This window comes from Larus michahellis, chromosome 1 (assembly GCF_964199755.1).
Source record: "Larus michahellis chromosome 1, bLarMic1.1, whole genome shotgun sequence".
In the NCBI taxonomy this organism is placed as follows: domain Eukaryota; kingdom Metazoa; phylum Chordata; class Aves; order Charadriiformes; family Laridae; genus Larus; species Larus michahellis.
Genome location: NC_133896.1, coordinates 123,047,970 through 123,064,282, shown reverse-complemented (window position 1 = coordinate 123,064,282; position 16,313 = coordinate 123,047,970). Strand labels below are relative to the sequence as shown.

The 16,313-nt window shown below is 35.0% G+C and overlaps 1 protein-coding gene across 11 annotated transcripts in view; it reads right to left on the bottom strand.

Moving 5' to 3' along the window:
* TTC3 (tetratricopeptide repeat domain 3) overlaps positions 1-16,313 on the bottom strand; it is a 66,356-nt gene that overhangs the window by 7,890 nt on the left and 42,153 nt on the right. For all 11 annotated transcript variants that reach the window (XM_074601967.1, XM_074601975.1, XM_074601947.1 and 8 more), the window contains 13 exons: positions 14,756-14,892; positions 13,646-13,960; positions 12,568-12,831; positions 12,077-12,123; positions 10,358-10,414; positions 8,903-8,979; positions 7,983-8,135; positions 6,713-7,622; positions 4,746-4,811; positions 3,951-4,100; positions 2,571-2,710; positions 1,095-1,163; positions 298-394 (listed from right to left, as the gene is read on the bottom strand). In XM_074601967.1, coding sequence (XP_074458068.1) covers positions 298-394; positions 1,095-1,163; positions 2,571-2,710; positions 3,951-4,100; positions 4,746-4,811; positions 6,713-7,622; positions 7,983-8,135; positions 8,903-8,979; positions 10,358-10,414; positions 12,077-12,123; positions 12,568-12,831; positions 13,646-13,960; positions 14,756-14,892 — 2,482 coding nt within the window. The remainder of the gene's footprint in view (positions 1-297; positions 395-1,094; positions 1,164-2,570; positions 2,711-3,950; positions 4,101-4,745; positions 4,812-6,712; positions 7,623-7,982; positions 8,136-8,902; positions 8,980-10,357; positions 10,415-12,076; positions 12,124-12,567; positions 12,832-13,645; positions 13,961-14,755; positions 14,893-16,313) is intronic.

Sequence of the window (16,313 nt, the reverse complement as noted above, 5' to 3'; positions counted from 1 at the left end):
CTACTAGTTTAATTTTGCTTGGGGGCAATACTATATGCCCCACATTCTGGGTACTTTTAATACTGGTCAATAATAATAATAATATGCCTTGATGATCTGCAAAATTTTGTAGGACAACGTCATGAACACCACTTGTCAATATTCAATTAGCACTTTTGATATATGCTTATTAAAAGTTTTAAATGCTATTGAAATAGTACATTGTTAGATAAGATATCACTAGTTATCTTCCCCACCTACTATCAGTACAAATGATCCAAGCTCTAGCAAAAGTGTTTTAAGATTTTTTTTTTGTACCTCTGCTTTAACAGCTCTTTTCACACACTCTTGGCAGTCATCTTGACTCCTTTTTATATGCTCTTCCAATTTTACTTTCTCATTTGCAAGTTTATTACTGTGAAATAAAAAGAAATTAAATACTTGAGTAACATTTACAACAGAGTAGTATTTAAAATTTATGGCATTTTAGAGGGTTTCTACAGCTATTACTTCTCTCTTCTTCGGAACCACTCATCTCCATCAATACTGCCTGCAGGCACAGTATCACGCTCATGCAGCCACACTGCTGGCTCCAGGGGCACAACCTTGGGATTTCTTAACTACATTTCACCGTGCAACCTAAAAAGCTTCTAGGAGTTTGACTACTGCAGTTGTGCAAATATTCTGGTTCTGAGCCTGATCACATACATAAAGAATGTATGTATAAATGAAACCTTGACTTTATACTATGTGCAAATGAGTAACTTCCAGAAAATGTTTAGATAACCTTATATACATTTAGGATCATAAAGTCTGTGAAGATCCAAAGCTACATACAACAGTTCAGTATGTCTGTACCACACTCAACTTCTGATGTGCGTTCTAGAACACAGTATCATATAATCAAGGGAAATGTAGGAGAGTATTTTGAAAACCCAGACTTTTATTTTTCTAAATATCTAAAATAAAATAATACTTACTTATGATAAAAATAAACTAAGAATAAGAGATATAAGTTGAAGTGCTTATTTTTTCTAAACCTTCACCCAGAGTGAAGCTGACAACTCCAGTAAAAGAAGTCAGTAGAAAATATTGCTGAAAAGTAAAAGTTTTACCTGGTCTCGAGATATGTATTTAAATATACATTATACTGCTTTTCCTTCTCATCGATGGTCTTCAAATACCTAGAGTAATCAAACATTTATTAAGCTTGTTCTGATAAACATTCACAAGCAAATAGGTGACATGTTCCTCTATAACCATAGTGCCAATTACGCAGCTGTGAAAATCTGTGTGTTTTATACGCTATTTAATACTATAAGTGCATTTAAATATATTCCTAGTGAAGCAGTAACTAATATAAAAGCAGGCCAATGATTTTTCAGGGGACATTTGGCCTAAACTATTCAGACTAAAGATAATGCAACAGGATTAAAGGACAGAAGTCTTCCCAGGTCTGTAAACTGAGAAAGAACATTAAAAATACAGCGGGAATTGTGTAATCTGATTTAAAAAGTTGTTGCTAAGTCAGTCAGTTTCATCAGTTATCTAGAAGCCATTTTAAATGTTTATCTGTAACTTGCAAAAAAATAAAAACACGAAAGCAGACACATACATATTTCAGCCTATTACTGTGATATAATATACAGCTGGTTACACAGCCAATGATTAGGTTACTTAAAAATTTCTAAACTGTTTAGAATGTTTCGGGAAAAGCTACTGATAATGCTTCATTGAATGACATACGATTTATTTTTCAGTACGTCAGTGACACAATCTCATGGATGCTTGCTGACTATGGTAGAAGTTGACTGAAGCTGATTCCTGCTCTTCCGTAGCCAGGAGAGCTCATTGCCAGGGGAACAGCTGGGTTTGCTGCACACAGGTAGACTCATGGTAAGATTCATACATTGATATTATTGATTTAAGTTCCACGGAAAGCCCTGCAGACTTCTGTTTTGGGGTAAAGGATGGGTAAAAAAAACCCCACCATAGATACGTGCAGTTATGTGGTTCTTGCTGTTTTACTTGAATCTGAGAAATGAGCGACAGGACTAGAAAAGAAGGAAACGTGCGTCCTCCGATGACCCTCAGATAGGCTACGTGGCAGAACAGGCAAAAAGCGTGGAAGAAAAATAGACGCCGACCAGAGTTTGGTTGGGTTGATTTTGTAAAATAGAAGAAGGAAGAATGAAAATGGAAATGAAAATTTAAAGCTAATCATAATACAGTAGAGGGAGCACGCTGAGGAAGCAATGATAAGTCATGAAGGAGAAAAGTGAAAACGCACTGCAGATCTAAAGGATTCTGGACAACGTGGGAAGATCTTAAGTAGTGAAGGAGTAGTATTTGTTAATTAGGTTAAATAGCGTTTCATGTAGATCCTATTAACAGCATCTCTAATCCAAGAATTGCATTTAACTCATTTCAGAATGATATAATCAGGGCAACAAGTTTGTGTTTTCACTCTGCATCTATCTTGGAAACAATAGATACTGAAACTTATCACAGTCTATCAGAAATAACCGTACTTACAAAAAAAAAAAATCAAGCAAAGGGAAAGTAATGTAAATCTGTATATAAATTAGTACCTATCATTGGTATCTGTATGCTTTTTAGCTGTGTTCCTTAGTGCTTTTAAGTTCTCTTGATTTTCTTTTTTCTCTTGTTGCCATTTTTTCACTTTTATTTCTAAGTCTTGATGAAGCCAGTCCAGTTCGTTCTTTGATACCTACATGCAGAAAATAAGAAAGCGTTATTTCTGAAAATACTATTTTATTCAAATGCAAGTTAGAGCAGATTGCTGACAATTATGATCAAAAGCTGAGCCAGTGAAAATTACAGTAACAGAGTTTTACTAGTTCTTAATTAATTGTTAGTTCAGGTGTTTAGCGTGAGCAACATCATACACATAAATGCTTTCCCACAACGACCTGCACACCTCATTTACATGGCTTCAGAATACTTGTAACCCTGTTTTGCAGTCAGCTAAAAGAAGAAACCCAGTTCCACAGCATCACGTACAAATACGTACTGAAATCCAACTCAAAATCCAGCTCAAAATTAGTACTAATAATGTTGTATCAGTAACTTCCCAGTACTAACAACTGGGAAGTTACAATTCATAACAGAGCAAGACAGCAGTGAGTCTTATGGCTGCCATAACTGCTTAAAAAAAATGAGGTAGCATCAAAATGCATCATTGGGAAATATTAAAAACATTTTCTAAAAAGTGCCTCCAATGCCCATTGAAAAGTCCATCCACCCTGCATGCAGCCATGCTTTCAGCTCAAAACTTCTCAAGCTCACATTTTTACCAAATATTGATACAGAAAAAACAGATGCGAGACTCCACCATTGCTTATATGAAAGTTTGCCAGGCTACTCACAGTCAATGGTAAAGCTAGAACTCAGGAGCTCCCAAGCTGCAGAACATGAGTTTGCTCCAAGATGTCATTGAAAGGAAAAAAATACATTAAACTGAGACTGAATGGGGAGACATGACTTTGGTTTCACCTGAATTATTTTGTTTTTAAATGGAAAAATTCCTTTCACGTAGACAAATGAGTAGCCTGTAGCATTTACAGCTTTACCTACAAAATTAATCCAGTCTAAGTGATAACAGGCTGATAGTATTTGGGGACTACTCTTCTTGCTCCCACACATTTTCAAAGAACTAAAGCCTGTTAGCAAACCCAACAAATCAAGAAGGAAAGAGTCCGCAGTGTAGTGCTTTTTTGTCCTCGTATTGAACCGAAACCAATACCTATCCACTAGATGGAAGCAACCAATATCCTATGTGTTTAAGTGTGTTCGAAGGAAGATGACACACAAAGATTGTGACGTTTGCTGAGTCAGACTTCACAGCCATGAGGACTATCAGTCAAGTTTCAAAAATACTGCTTAGCAATTACAACTAATCTTGTGAACCACTGCAGTCTGTCCCACTGTCACATGGATAAAAATATTACCTCTGTCTCTTCAACACTTTTTTTTAGAAGCTCTTTTAAAGCACTGATTTCCTCCGAGCTTCGGCTTTGTAACTGTTCGTATTTTTCCTGTGCTTCTTTAAGTTGTTCTTTTAGCACCTGATGCTCTTTTTCCATACGTAGAATATCTCCCTAAAAATAAACATTATAAAAAACAAGCTAGTATCTGTTACCACAGGGCAGCAAACATTCATGAGTGATGTCTAAAAGGAACAGTTGCTGTCAAGTAAGATTCAAAGTCTTCAGTGTGGCTGGGGCAGGTATTTTTTGTTTGTTGGTTTGAGGGGGGTTATTTAAGAGAAAGTTGTGTAACAGCTCAGGAATGGAATATGATTAGTTCAAAGGCCACGTTGTCACACTTTTATCTCCTTGTACAGACACAAGACTACCATTAACCTCAGTCTGAGCTGAATATATGCCCAAATGGAGTATTTAAATGAAACTTCAAGATTTTTGGAAATACTAGATTTCCCTAAAACATACTCCAACATCTGAATAGCTACAGAACAAAGCTCCAAAACCCCCTTTTGTGGGCCTATGTGAAGTTTCCAAGAAGAACATCACAGAATACGGCCCATCGTGAAGAGGTGGGAGAACCCCAGGAAACAACCAAAAAAACCAAACCACAAGCCACACACACCCCACAAACAAACCAAAATAAAAAATATCTGTTAAGACATGTCACTTTCAGAGCACTTTTATCTTTTAATTACTAAATTTTTGGGTATTCCTTTCACCTTCTTCATGAGAAATATAAACAATGTGCAGATAACTTACTTGTTGCATTTCAAATGGATGAAAAGGCAAGGTATTAGTTTCCCTATCAGCTACTTCGTGATTTACCTAGAATACAAAGAATCATTAGTTGATTAAAAAGTCTTCCAGTTTATACATGCAACTAGTAGGTCAGCTCTGGTTTGGAGCTTTTGTACCTAACCTACAAGTTTACAAATCCAACTACTTTATGAAGTAGCTCCCTCTACAATGTAAAAAGAAATTATGTAATTATTTCTGAAGTGGACTACAATCTATAATGAAAGAATTTTTTTTGTCGTGATCTTTCCCTAGTTTAATTGACCATGAAGCATTTCTATTCGGAACAGTTCTCAGAGCCTTTAAACACAGCTGTGTTCTAAATGTCTGAAAACTTAAGACGTGCAAAACCAGTGCCTGACAGCTTGCTGATGAGCTGTGTTTTATGGCTCCTCCTAAATTCAAGATCTACTGCATAAGTGCCTCTACTTAGAAGGGACTACACTCAAGGATCTTTAGAGTCCCTGCTTGTTTTCCTCTAATACCACCCACCAAGGACTTACTGAAAGAACTGAAGTTTAAAAACTAATCACTCAACATATTAAAGATCCAATTTATGATGTTGCCTCTCTAATAGGCTATTAACATTATCTAACTGTGATTTTTTTAAGTGCCTTGCTCTACCACACCTTTGCAAAGAGAAACCTATCTGTTGCCTAGTGCTGTTTTGGTCTCTGCTAACCAGAATTCACCAAACTGAAAAAACTGTAGTATCTTCTGTTATCTTTGTGATGCCTGTGTTCAAGAACCAAACAGAAATCCCATTTTAAAAGCCCAGTCAGCCATGTGACAAAATTCATCTGCCAAGACTGATTGGAAACTAACTTTCAGCCACTGCTCAGGAAAGATTTAAAGCGAAGAAAAGTTTTGTACAAAAAACAAGTTTGAAAAAAAACATGTTAACATTTTCCTAATTTATAAATCAATATTAAAAGGCGACTATTTATCTCACAGCTATAAACACCTATTCTTCCCTTAATGACAAGGGCCAAATGAAGATGAGGTACTCCTCCCCAGCAGTCCCTCTAGCATGTTGGATAATCTCCTATAAACAAACGTGTAAAACCGCCATATCTCTGCCATAACTCTGAAAAGCTGGCATCTTAATCCAAAATGTGGTTTTCACAAGTGATGTATGCTGATCTAACTCTGGGGGTACCATTAAAGAGCAAATGCTCCAGTCCCTCTTCTGTTCAGCTGCATGCTCTGCTTCTTTCAGGGTGCTCAGCAATGCTTTCTCTGCCTGTGGGGCAAAGCTTTAAGGTTTTGTTTTTACTTCAGGAGGGAAAAATAAAACACGAGGGAGTTTGCCCCTGACCTCACCCTACAGCTGGGCTGCCACTAGAAGATCGGGACGGAAGCATCAGCCACCAATCGTTACAATGTACAACCTGTCTAAATCCTCAAATATTGTGAAAGTTTAAACAAATCACTGAACTAATTACCAAAACAAAAGTGATGACATGGAAGGACTTTCATTAACCTCTAAAGCAAAGTTTAAACTGATGTGCACCAGTTCCCTCCTTTGATCCTGGGTCAAAAGATCCACAAAAATTTCAGGCAGAACAAAATTCAGTGACCATCTCTCTAAAGAATTACAAATGAAAACCAGGAGTAGTTGTAGAAAGTGTCAGCAACTTAAACTGCAAGTTCTAAGGAAGTTCCCAGTCTGATAAACACCTCGGTATCTTCCAACTTGTGGCCTTTTTCTGGGAGATAAATACTAGAGAATGCTAAATACTACTTTTAAGATCCCTTACATTTGGGTGACTGGAAGTATTACTTGAATATTTGCTCTTGAAACTCTATACAACATTTGACCCTTTGAGAAGTCATAAAGAAATCATTCAAAAGGGAGTTGCACTTTCTAGTGCTCACTGTCATTTATCACCTAAAAGCTCTCAAATAACTGTTCCATTTTAATTTCTTACCTGAACAGCTATCATCCTTGTGTGAGGATTGTTTTTCATTAGAGGTATACCTCTGCTTTCTTTTTCCGCCTTAATAACCTGTATACCACATTCTGCTTCATTTGTATTATTTGCAACAGCAAAATTGTCTTGACAAAACGTGTTATCCAAGTTCTCCAGTTGGCACTGACAGTCTTCATACGTTTCTATTTCAGTTGGTATAAAACTGCCGAAGACATATTTTCTGTCTGAAATTGCCGATTCGTCATTATCTTGGTGAGCTACATGATCAGCATAAATATAACTAGGTTGCTCGGCAACATTTGACACAAGAGGCATTTGAGAAGGCACTGGCAATATTCTTCCGTATTGATAACCCCAGGAAGTCTGAGGCAAAAATATACCAGGATTTTGAGAATCAAAGCACTTTAGTAAAATGTCTGAAAACGATGACTCGTTTTCTATGGTATCAATATTCTGACTATGCAAAGAATGCATGGATTCACATGAAGTAGGAAAAGACCAGGGCAAGTATTGTGGAGGCTCATAACGTGCTACTGTTAAGTCAGTAGATGTTGATATATGCGGTTGCTTAGGATAAGACAGTGGTTTGAATTCCTTAGCAGCTGGATTTAACTGTAGTTTGCTCAGGGAAGAATTTTCTTGCCCATCACAAACTATATCATTTTCTTCTTCATTATCTCCAGTCTCATTTCTGTTTGTATTTTCTTTAAAAAGAACTGCATGCTTTCTTAAACCAATAAGATTATCCACCATAATGAAACGACGGGAGTTCAGAAGAAAAGATTTCAGACCACCTTCATCTTCTACAATCTTTTGAGCTTCTTCAGGGAAATGTTCGTATTCCCCAACGAGTAATTTATTATTTATTTCCATAGGGCCGTGTTCTTCCAAGATTTGAGAGAAGTATCTTAAAAAAAAAAAAGCTGACATTATTAATCAAATTTTTTTTCATCTAACTCTAAAATTGTATTCCACACATTGTTATTTTCACAGTAACGCTTAAAAGCAAAGAACCTCTATGACTACTGAAGACCAATAATTTGGAAGATGGTGTTATAGCCAAGCATAAAAGTTTTCTGCAATACTCTTGCTTGTCCACATCTTATTATAAACATGCAACTATTCCAAAGCATTAGTACCCACCTTTATGTACCATACATATACCACACCACCAGGACTCAAATACTGGACTTAATATAGTATGTTATAAAAATTATGAAGTAATACGAAACCCATTAAATTGCTAAGCACAGAAATGTATACATACTCATATAAGCTCTCACAGGTTTGATCTGGGATATTATCCAAAAGTCTTTGATAACTGTTACTATTTGAAACATCATAGAGAGCTTCAAATTCCTCTATTTGCCCCCGAAGATATTCTGGGATTACAAATGGTTCATAAAAATTTGTAAAATCTCTGTAGTATTAAAAAAAAAAAAAAGGGGGGGGGGAAGAGAGAGAAGAAATAAATAAACCGTGCATATGAACAATAATTCTTATCTCCAAAAAGAACTGTATTTTCCGCATATACTGAAAACAGCATACTGTATAGTAACTACATAGCGCTAAAAATATATCCGAATAGCAAACTTTTTTCTAACAAGCAGAATAAACACTATCCCCAAATCCCCAAAATACTTAACTGCTAAACTTATTAACTGGCCTGCCAGTAGCTAATACGAATAAGGCCTAGCTCTTGCTTTCACATCTATACGCGAGAGCAAAACCGGCCTCAGAATACAAGAGTCTGACTCCTGATACAAAAATTCTGAGTAATGCAGTACAGATTACCTCAATTCAACATCACAACTTGCTTGATAAGGTGTGGATGGCAAAGTTCAGTTGTGACTGATGATGTACAAATTTATCAATTAATTTCTTGCTGCATTAAAATGGAACACGAAGCAAGTAAGATCTTACTTGAAAGAACAGCTCTTGGACTAAAAGATGTATTGGGCTGCAGCCTGGCAACCATTTGTTTACTTCCTACGTCATTAAGATCTTCAAAATTCTAATACGCTTGCACCTGCCCTAGAAGCAGAGAAGTAATGGCTCTATACAAACTCATATCAAAACCACTTAGATGTTAACTCAGACTTGGCGTTTCCAAGACTGTCTTCTCCGATACCTGCAAAGCACTTTGGAGTCTGGGCAATAAAAGCAAAGATGCATGAGGGTACTTACGAAGTATTTTCTTCTATAAATATCTTTTCTTCTTCTCGTGGTGCTGTACTAACTCCACTGGATAATACTAAAATAGACTAATTAAAAAAAGATTTATTTTTTTTTATCTCACAAAAGTATATGCAAAATGATCCACTGTAAAGACTATGCCTAACTTACTTACACTGAAACTTGTTCTGTACCTGTATCACGTTCAGATGCCACATTATGAACTGCAAAACTTTTAAGTACAATTATCAGTACTAAACCATAGCAAAACAAGTTCTTAATTTAAAATTATTAGTTTCTTCTTCAGAACTTATTTTGGAAAAAGAAATTGGGATATTCAACCCCAATTCCCTCTTTTTTTACCAGTTTCATCAAAATCCTAGATATGCTTGATTTTTCATTGAGTTTGGATTAAAAAAACCAAACAACTGTACAGCTTCACTTTGTTAAGGTTTTTTTTATAAGTTCTTTACACTGGGCTGCGCATCAACTGCCTTTCTAGGAGTCTCTTCCTTTACATTTGAGAGTCTTCAAGCTTTAATAATTTTACTACAAGCCAGTCTGAGTTATCCCTAGTTCCACATGATTTTAATATGAGACTTTTTATTCTAATGTTCACCATTACAAATGTTTTAGTTGTCTTTTAATTTGTATTATTTAAGAACTTTAGAAATACATGAAGAAAAACCTGGCTGATAAGAACAGGAAAAATCTTAAGTGCACTCCTGAAATTCTAGGAAAATTATAAAAAGGTGGGGGCATGGAGGAAACAAAGATTTTATCTGAAGCTTTCAATAAAGCAAAATCCTAGAAAAGCAGGACAGAAGACAGTATAAGTTTCACGTGGGATATTATTCCTAGCAAAATCTATAAAATACTGAACAATGAGCAATAAATGGAACACTTCTGAGCAATAAATGGAACACTTGCATCTTCAGTCACTGATATGCCCATAAAAACTATCAGAAAAGACAGTTAAAGACAAAATTTCAGATCTATTTCATGAGGTGTAAGGACACATTTTTCTCTCAAAATGACTGGTAAAGTGTCCTTCTCCAAATTTGCTATTTGTCAGTGCAAAACGAAATGGAGCATAAATTACGTAATGCAGCCAGTGTACTGTATTCACTTTTTCCCGTATGGCAAATTAAGATCGAAAGAGTCATTTAGAACCAAGATAGTGGACAGACTGAAGGTATTGGTGTCCAGTCAGAGCCAAAGTTATTCTTAAGTAATATTTTTTTTTTCAGGTTTAGAAATATCTTTTATACTGACAAATCCATATTTCAAAAAACCAAAACTGTATTGCGTCTTAACAACATTATCGTACTTCAGGAAAAACTACCTCAAGAATGAGTCTCCACAAGGTATTTAGCAAAACAGCCTCTACACATCTGAACGCCGGCAACTCTAAACCAAAACCAAACCCCACACCTATCTGTAGTAAGCAGCTGAAAAGTTACTGACCTTTGAGTCCTTTGAGTTCTTCTTCCTGTTTTTGTTTTTAACCTTGATACCATTAGTCTGAAATAGAAAAAATAAAGTTACTGGTTGTTTTCATTAGAATGAAGTTATCACGTATTTCCAAAACCAGTATGTAAATTTTAAGAAGTTTCATATTAAAATCCTCATTCTGATTTGATGAGCAAGATTTACAAGGTTGAGCATGCAATCTTCCCCCTCTCCACTCCAGCCCCAGCTGGAAAACACAAAAAGAAACAGAGCTCTGAAAGACTTGATCCACTTTGTTCCTTTTCATCATTTTCCTCTTAAACGCACAGAATGCTGATTTTTAAAAACAGAATATTCTATCATTTTAGTATTTCAGATGCTTACTCTTTACCTTACAGCTGAAATTGCCTATTTAAGCAGCTGCGACAGTGCAGTTTTGTGTGGGGAACAAGAAGCTAACAGGATTGTCAAATGTTCTGTCACTTCAATTTTTTAAGACAGGCAGTGATGAAGTAACTAATATGCATCTTCACTTTTCAATAGGACTGCGATTATAGATTAATATAACTCTACCAACAGTAACTTACTACCAGTTTATTTTAGGATACAAGTAACGTTGAAATAGAAGTAGTTTTATTATAATGGATTTCATTTCTTTCTTGGATTTCAAATTCATGAAATGAAAAAGCAAAGGATTTCACATCTTGTTAAGTTACATACTAATTAATTAACTAACTCTAAAGATTTATTTTGTATCAAAAGTAAATCTTGGTTTTGTATAGATAAATTTATCTGCAGGCTAGAATAGTTTTAAATGAGAATGCCTCAAACACATAATTAACTGAAATACATATTTCTGCCAATTATAATGGGTTTTACTTAAGATACCAACCAAAAAGTGATTCAGAATAACATACAGTTTAAGACTTATGGGTTGAATCTGAAAAGCATCTATAAATTGTAATGAACAAATGCAAAATATGTCTAACTCACTTCAAATTTACTTCGCTTATTAGCGGGACAAACGTCAAATTCCTAGCCTTACTTTAATGACATCTGAAGGTAAAGCTGTGTTACGCACCTTCCGCTTTGCACTGTAAAATGCACAGTACAATAAGTGTCCAAAATTATGCAGATTCCAGTTAAGCACACTCAGGGAAGAATCACACTTCAAGTTCAGTTGTCATGGTAAATATTCAGATATAGCAGTTAGTAAGAGTCTCTGCTTGTAAATCGTGCACTTTTTTTTTTTTAAATTCCTCAGTGATTCTTTTAGAGCAACTTTTTTTAAAGTTAATACCAAACTCCTGTTATCAAGTAATACGTAAATGCTATTCCCGTGCACCTTATTTGCCTTGTTTTCCCTGTCCAAAGGAGGTGATACAGCACATCTGCGTACCCTCATCCACTGTCACTACAGCTTCCTCATCTGCATCCTTGAAATGCTCATAATCTAAAAGGTATCTTGTTGGTTTGTGGTTTAACTAAAGAAAACCCTAAACAAGTATTTTACTGACAGAAGTTTAGGAAAAATGGTACGCAGTCTTCAAATGCCTCAAGAAAAGTGGGGGGCAGGAGACGATAAAACAAGAGAGTAGATCTCTAATCAGGTTTGCAGGATAATGATATAAAATAAACCAAGAGATGTATGTCTATTCACTTTTGCACATTTTTAAAACACCACATTCATACTTGTTTCTGAGCTTATACTAAATAGACATTAAGTTCACTTACTGATATATTTTCATTTCCTTGCTTCTTTAATATAATGGTAGGGTCATCTATTGAAAGGATAACAAAGTCAAATTCAGAAACAGAAACAGTAATATTTTACATAACTTATAATTGTGAGTTATGAAATTATAGCGATAATTATTATAATCCTTTATCAAATACCACCAAAGCATCTCAAAGACTGTAGCTGCAGAATCTTTATGCTTAAATTGAAAGATAATACTTATTTTGGTTGGACACTGTATATGCTTAAAGGTAAACTCACACACTTGTTGTGGCACAGGAAACAAAAGAGCAGAATGTAACCTAAAAAAAAAGGTGGCTTGCCTTTTGAGGCCATATTGCCTTTTAAACATGGAACACAGAAGATCCCATATAATGAGGCGGTTAGTAATTTGCTGAGGTTTCAGACATTTACAGACCCCATCAAATGCGGTGTGAAAACAGGCAAAATAAAATGCTTGTGAGAATGATGACCATTGCATACTTACCCATTTTATCAAAGAATTCATCTAAAGCTTGATGAAGAAATGGAAAATTTTCTCTATTGTCTTCTAACAGCCATATAAAACAACGGGTTTTCTCTATGGGTGGTTTTAAGAAATAATCATGAATTTCTTTGTCTTCAGAACTAGTTGTCACATAGTCAAATTTACTACCATATTTCTCATTCCAGAGTGTGGTTAAAATAGAAAGGTCAAGCTCTTTTAAAAGTTGTCCATATTGAAGGAGAAAGTTCTTTGTAGCGGTCAGACCTAGAAGAGACGAAAATCAACATTTCATTCTGGCTTCACAGTTGTAGGGCTTATGGTGTGATATTTCTCTTCAAAGAGCAACAGTTTGTTCTAGAAATTAAACATATAGTAGCTCAAACAGATTTTGTAAACACTTCTGTATCTTGAAAATGCAAACAAAAATGATAAACGGAGTTTAAATAAGTTTTACTTAGTCAACAACAAATTATTATTTGTATAATAAGTCTATATAAATTCCTTAAAGGACATTGATGCAACAGAATAGAATTAAGAACTCAAATCTCATGCAACGTTCTGGCATATTATGTCCGTTTTGCCTGGAAAAACTAACTTCTACATTCATCCAATTAAAAATTCAATAGGTAATTACACAGCAAGGCAACACTACCAAAGTTAAATTACTTCACAGTTATACAGTCAGCTAAATTTTTTATGACACAAACCCCACCATGATTTACTTTTCAGAAACAGATTAATTATACAAAGATTATCATTTAAGCCTATTCTGGAATTTAAAGACATTAAAAAAATAAATCTGTTCAATTTCCTCTGTCCTACACGTACAAAGCCCTGCCCACATTAGAACGCTTTACTTGCAGAAACAAGAGAGGTTATTCCTGTGTTACCAATGGTCATACTTTCTTCTCTAGAAATCCTAGCTAAAAATCAAGTAAATGGGAAAGGGGAAAGCTTCACTTAACCATTTAAAGTTAAGAAAGCAAGACTGGAAAATAGGGACGTTATCTTTTAATCTGCAAGCTGAACAATTATGACAGGGCAAGGTCTTCTGCTATTCCATAAACATATAGCCTACCCAAGTTGTTAAGATGTTTCAGCCACTTGTGTAACTTGGGATCCACTTCTTCCAGCTCACTCAGGACATGGATAAAACCCCTTGTTTTTACTCTGTTTTTTTCATTAATTAAGTAACTGATGAGCTGCTCCATCACTTCATGCGACATGCTACTAGCTTTGGAATATGACGCGTAATCCTCTTCACTGATTACAAACCATGAAAGTAATTCCTTTAATAGTTTGGAAGCATCACGAACAGCTGTTTTTATTTGCTCAGCATTTCGGCTGATATGCTGCAGGACTCGATCACCAGCATATAAATCCTGAACATAACCTACAGTGGGATTTTAAAAAAAAAAAAAAACAAACAAAACAATTTCATGTCTGTTTACCACAATTAAAAACATCAATTTTAAAATACAGAGAGTGAACACCACCACTTAGTCCAAATTATTTGTTTTACTGCAACACTGAACATTACAGAATACATAGCTTCCCGTATAAACTAGCCTTAGAATTACAAATTTAAGACAACATTGTTTAAAATTTGGTTTACAGAAAATACAGTGGAAGTTCACACCTCAAATACAGAATGCTGCAGACCAACATAACCGGAACGCAAAAGCTGAAACATTATCTGCCTACATACTTACAGGTGGAAGTATTTTATTTTCACCAATCCTCTGAAATATACTTTTCAAGTTACTGCAGTTTCTGCAGTTAGAATAACATTCTTCCTTTATCTGAGATGCAGTTTGTTTTCTGTTTTTTTTTTTTTTTCCTGTAGCAGTGTCCTAACTTGTTGGGGATAAAGCTTTTCCTGAAACCACTGTTAAATAGACTAATTTGGAATTTGAGCCTTTACCCTCTTCAGGCTCCTTCTTCATGAACCAGCGAAGCAAGGATAAAGCTTTTCTACAAGGAACTTAACCATACACTAACATCTTATAGTTATTTACAAATGATAAACAGAACTGAAATGAAAGTAATCTTAAGCGAAAATGCAAGTCTTTAAGAGAGGGATTATGTTCAATATTAGTATGCTCCTATAATTTGACTTAGGCCATTCAGAATGCTAATTAATGCTACCTCACGATAACTCAGAACAACAGTCTATACTTCCACATACCACTATGATCACTACATTGAGATGGTTTGTTTCCCTTCTCGTTTTCTTCTGTTTTCTTTTTAGCAGAATTCTGTGCCTCTTCTCGTGCATGTTTTCTTCGTAATTTTTTTTCTTGTTTCATTTTTAACTTCCTAAGACTGAAAAAAGCAAGTAAGCGGTGAGCCTAACATTAGTTTAGATAAATTGCCAAAGGACTTAGGCACATCTCAGTTATTTTTCATGTCTTACAACAGCTATAAGCTCCATTCTACTAAAAAAATATTATGCTGAAAAGTACAAATATAATAAAGCTAGTTTTAATTTACAAGTTAAGAAACCACAAAATTTCATAAAAGTTTCATAAAGATCAAGTATGTAAATGTAAAAATACCCTCAAGATGCAGTAATTTTTACTCCCACTAAAGATGTCTGAATTAGGATTAATTTGAATACTATTAGGTTTGTTTTCTTAATTTTTAACTCAGCATTTTGAACCAAATATTAACATTTGATTTCCTCAACTTTTAAAAATCAATTTTGTTTACCCTCTCAGCATGATTCCTCATTATTTATAACCTCACTTGACCAAAAAGTGTAAACTCAGTTACATCAAAGCTATGTGCATCAACAGCTGAAGTAGCATCATTACATACAGTTTTTATTTACACTTTCTAAATATTCACACAAAGCTGGTTAGATAGTAGATTCTGTGGAACAGTGGTGTTGAACTTAGGCCACACGTCGATACTTCTCCCATCCAGCTAAAAATCTTCCTGAATTTCTTCCCTTTAGCAAGGGTAAGGAATAGAATGATGCCTGCAATCTCAGACTGAAAATAGTGGTGGTATTTTAATCTACACACGCGCACTGAAATTTGAGTGCGATTAAAACACTCAATCCATTAAGAAGAATTACAGACACACGTTCTTTTAGTATTCCAATTAAGTATCTTAACACAAATGAACGATATGAATGGAGAGCAAAAGTAAAGAAACAGTCCTCACATTCTGCACGCAGCCTCCAAATCACACTTTCCACAAAGAGCATGTTACTTCCCTGCCTACATATTTCACAATGCCATTAGGTTTCAGGTATAAAGACTTAAAGATGACTGCAGCAGTTTATATTCAAAAACTATTGATTTAAATTGCTGATAAGTCAGTGGTGCAATGGACAATTTATCTCTCAATACAGAAGTGCGGAAAATCAGATTTGCATCAACTCATACCCTGTATATTTGAAAAGTGTTTCCTGTGGTCAAACGGAAAATGTTGTTTTTAAAGAACTGTATGACCACTAGAGAGCTATCAATAATTTATTCAGCAATATCAATTAATGCCCTCCTGTGCTCATGTTATACATCTGCAGCTCTGTATCTTCTTTTACAACTTAATTAAATGCTTTTATAATTGGATCATAATGTATTTTACCAGACTTTTTAGTTTATCAGAGGCAAAGGGCGAGAATAGCTTTCCACAGTATTTGTGTAAATTTTAGCAATTCTTAAAAAGGCATGAAAACCAATCTTAGAGAAAGCTGCTTTGTTCTCAAACTTATTCAACTTAGTTTTAAACAGTAG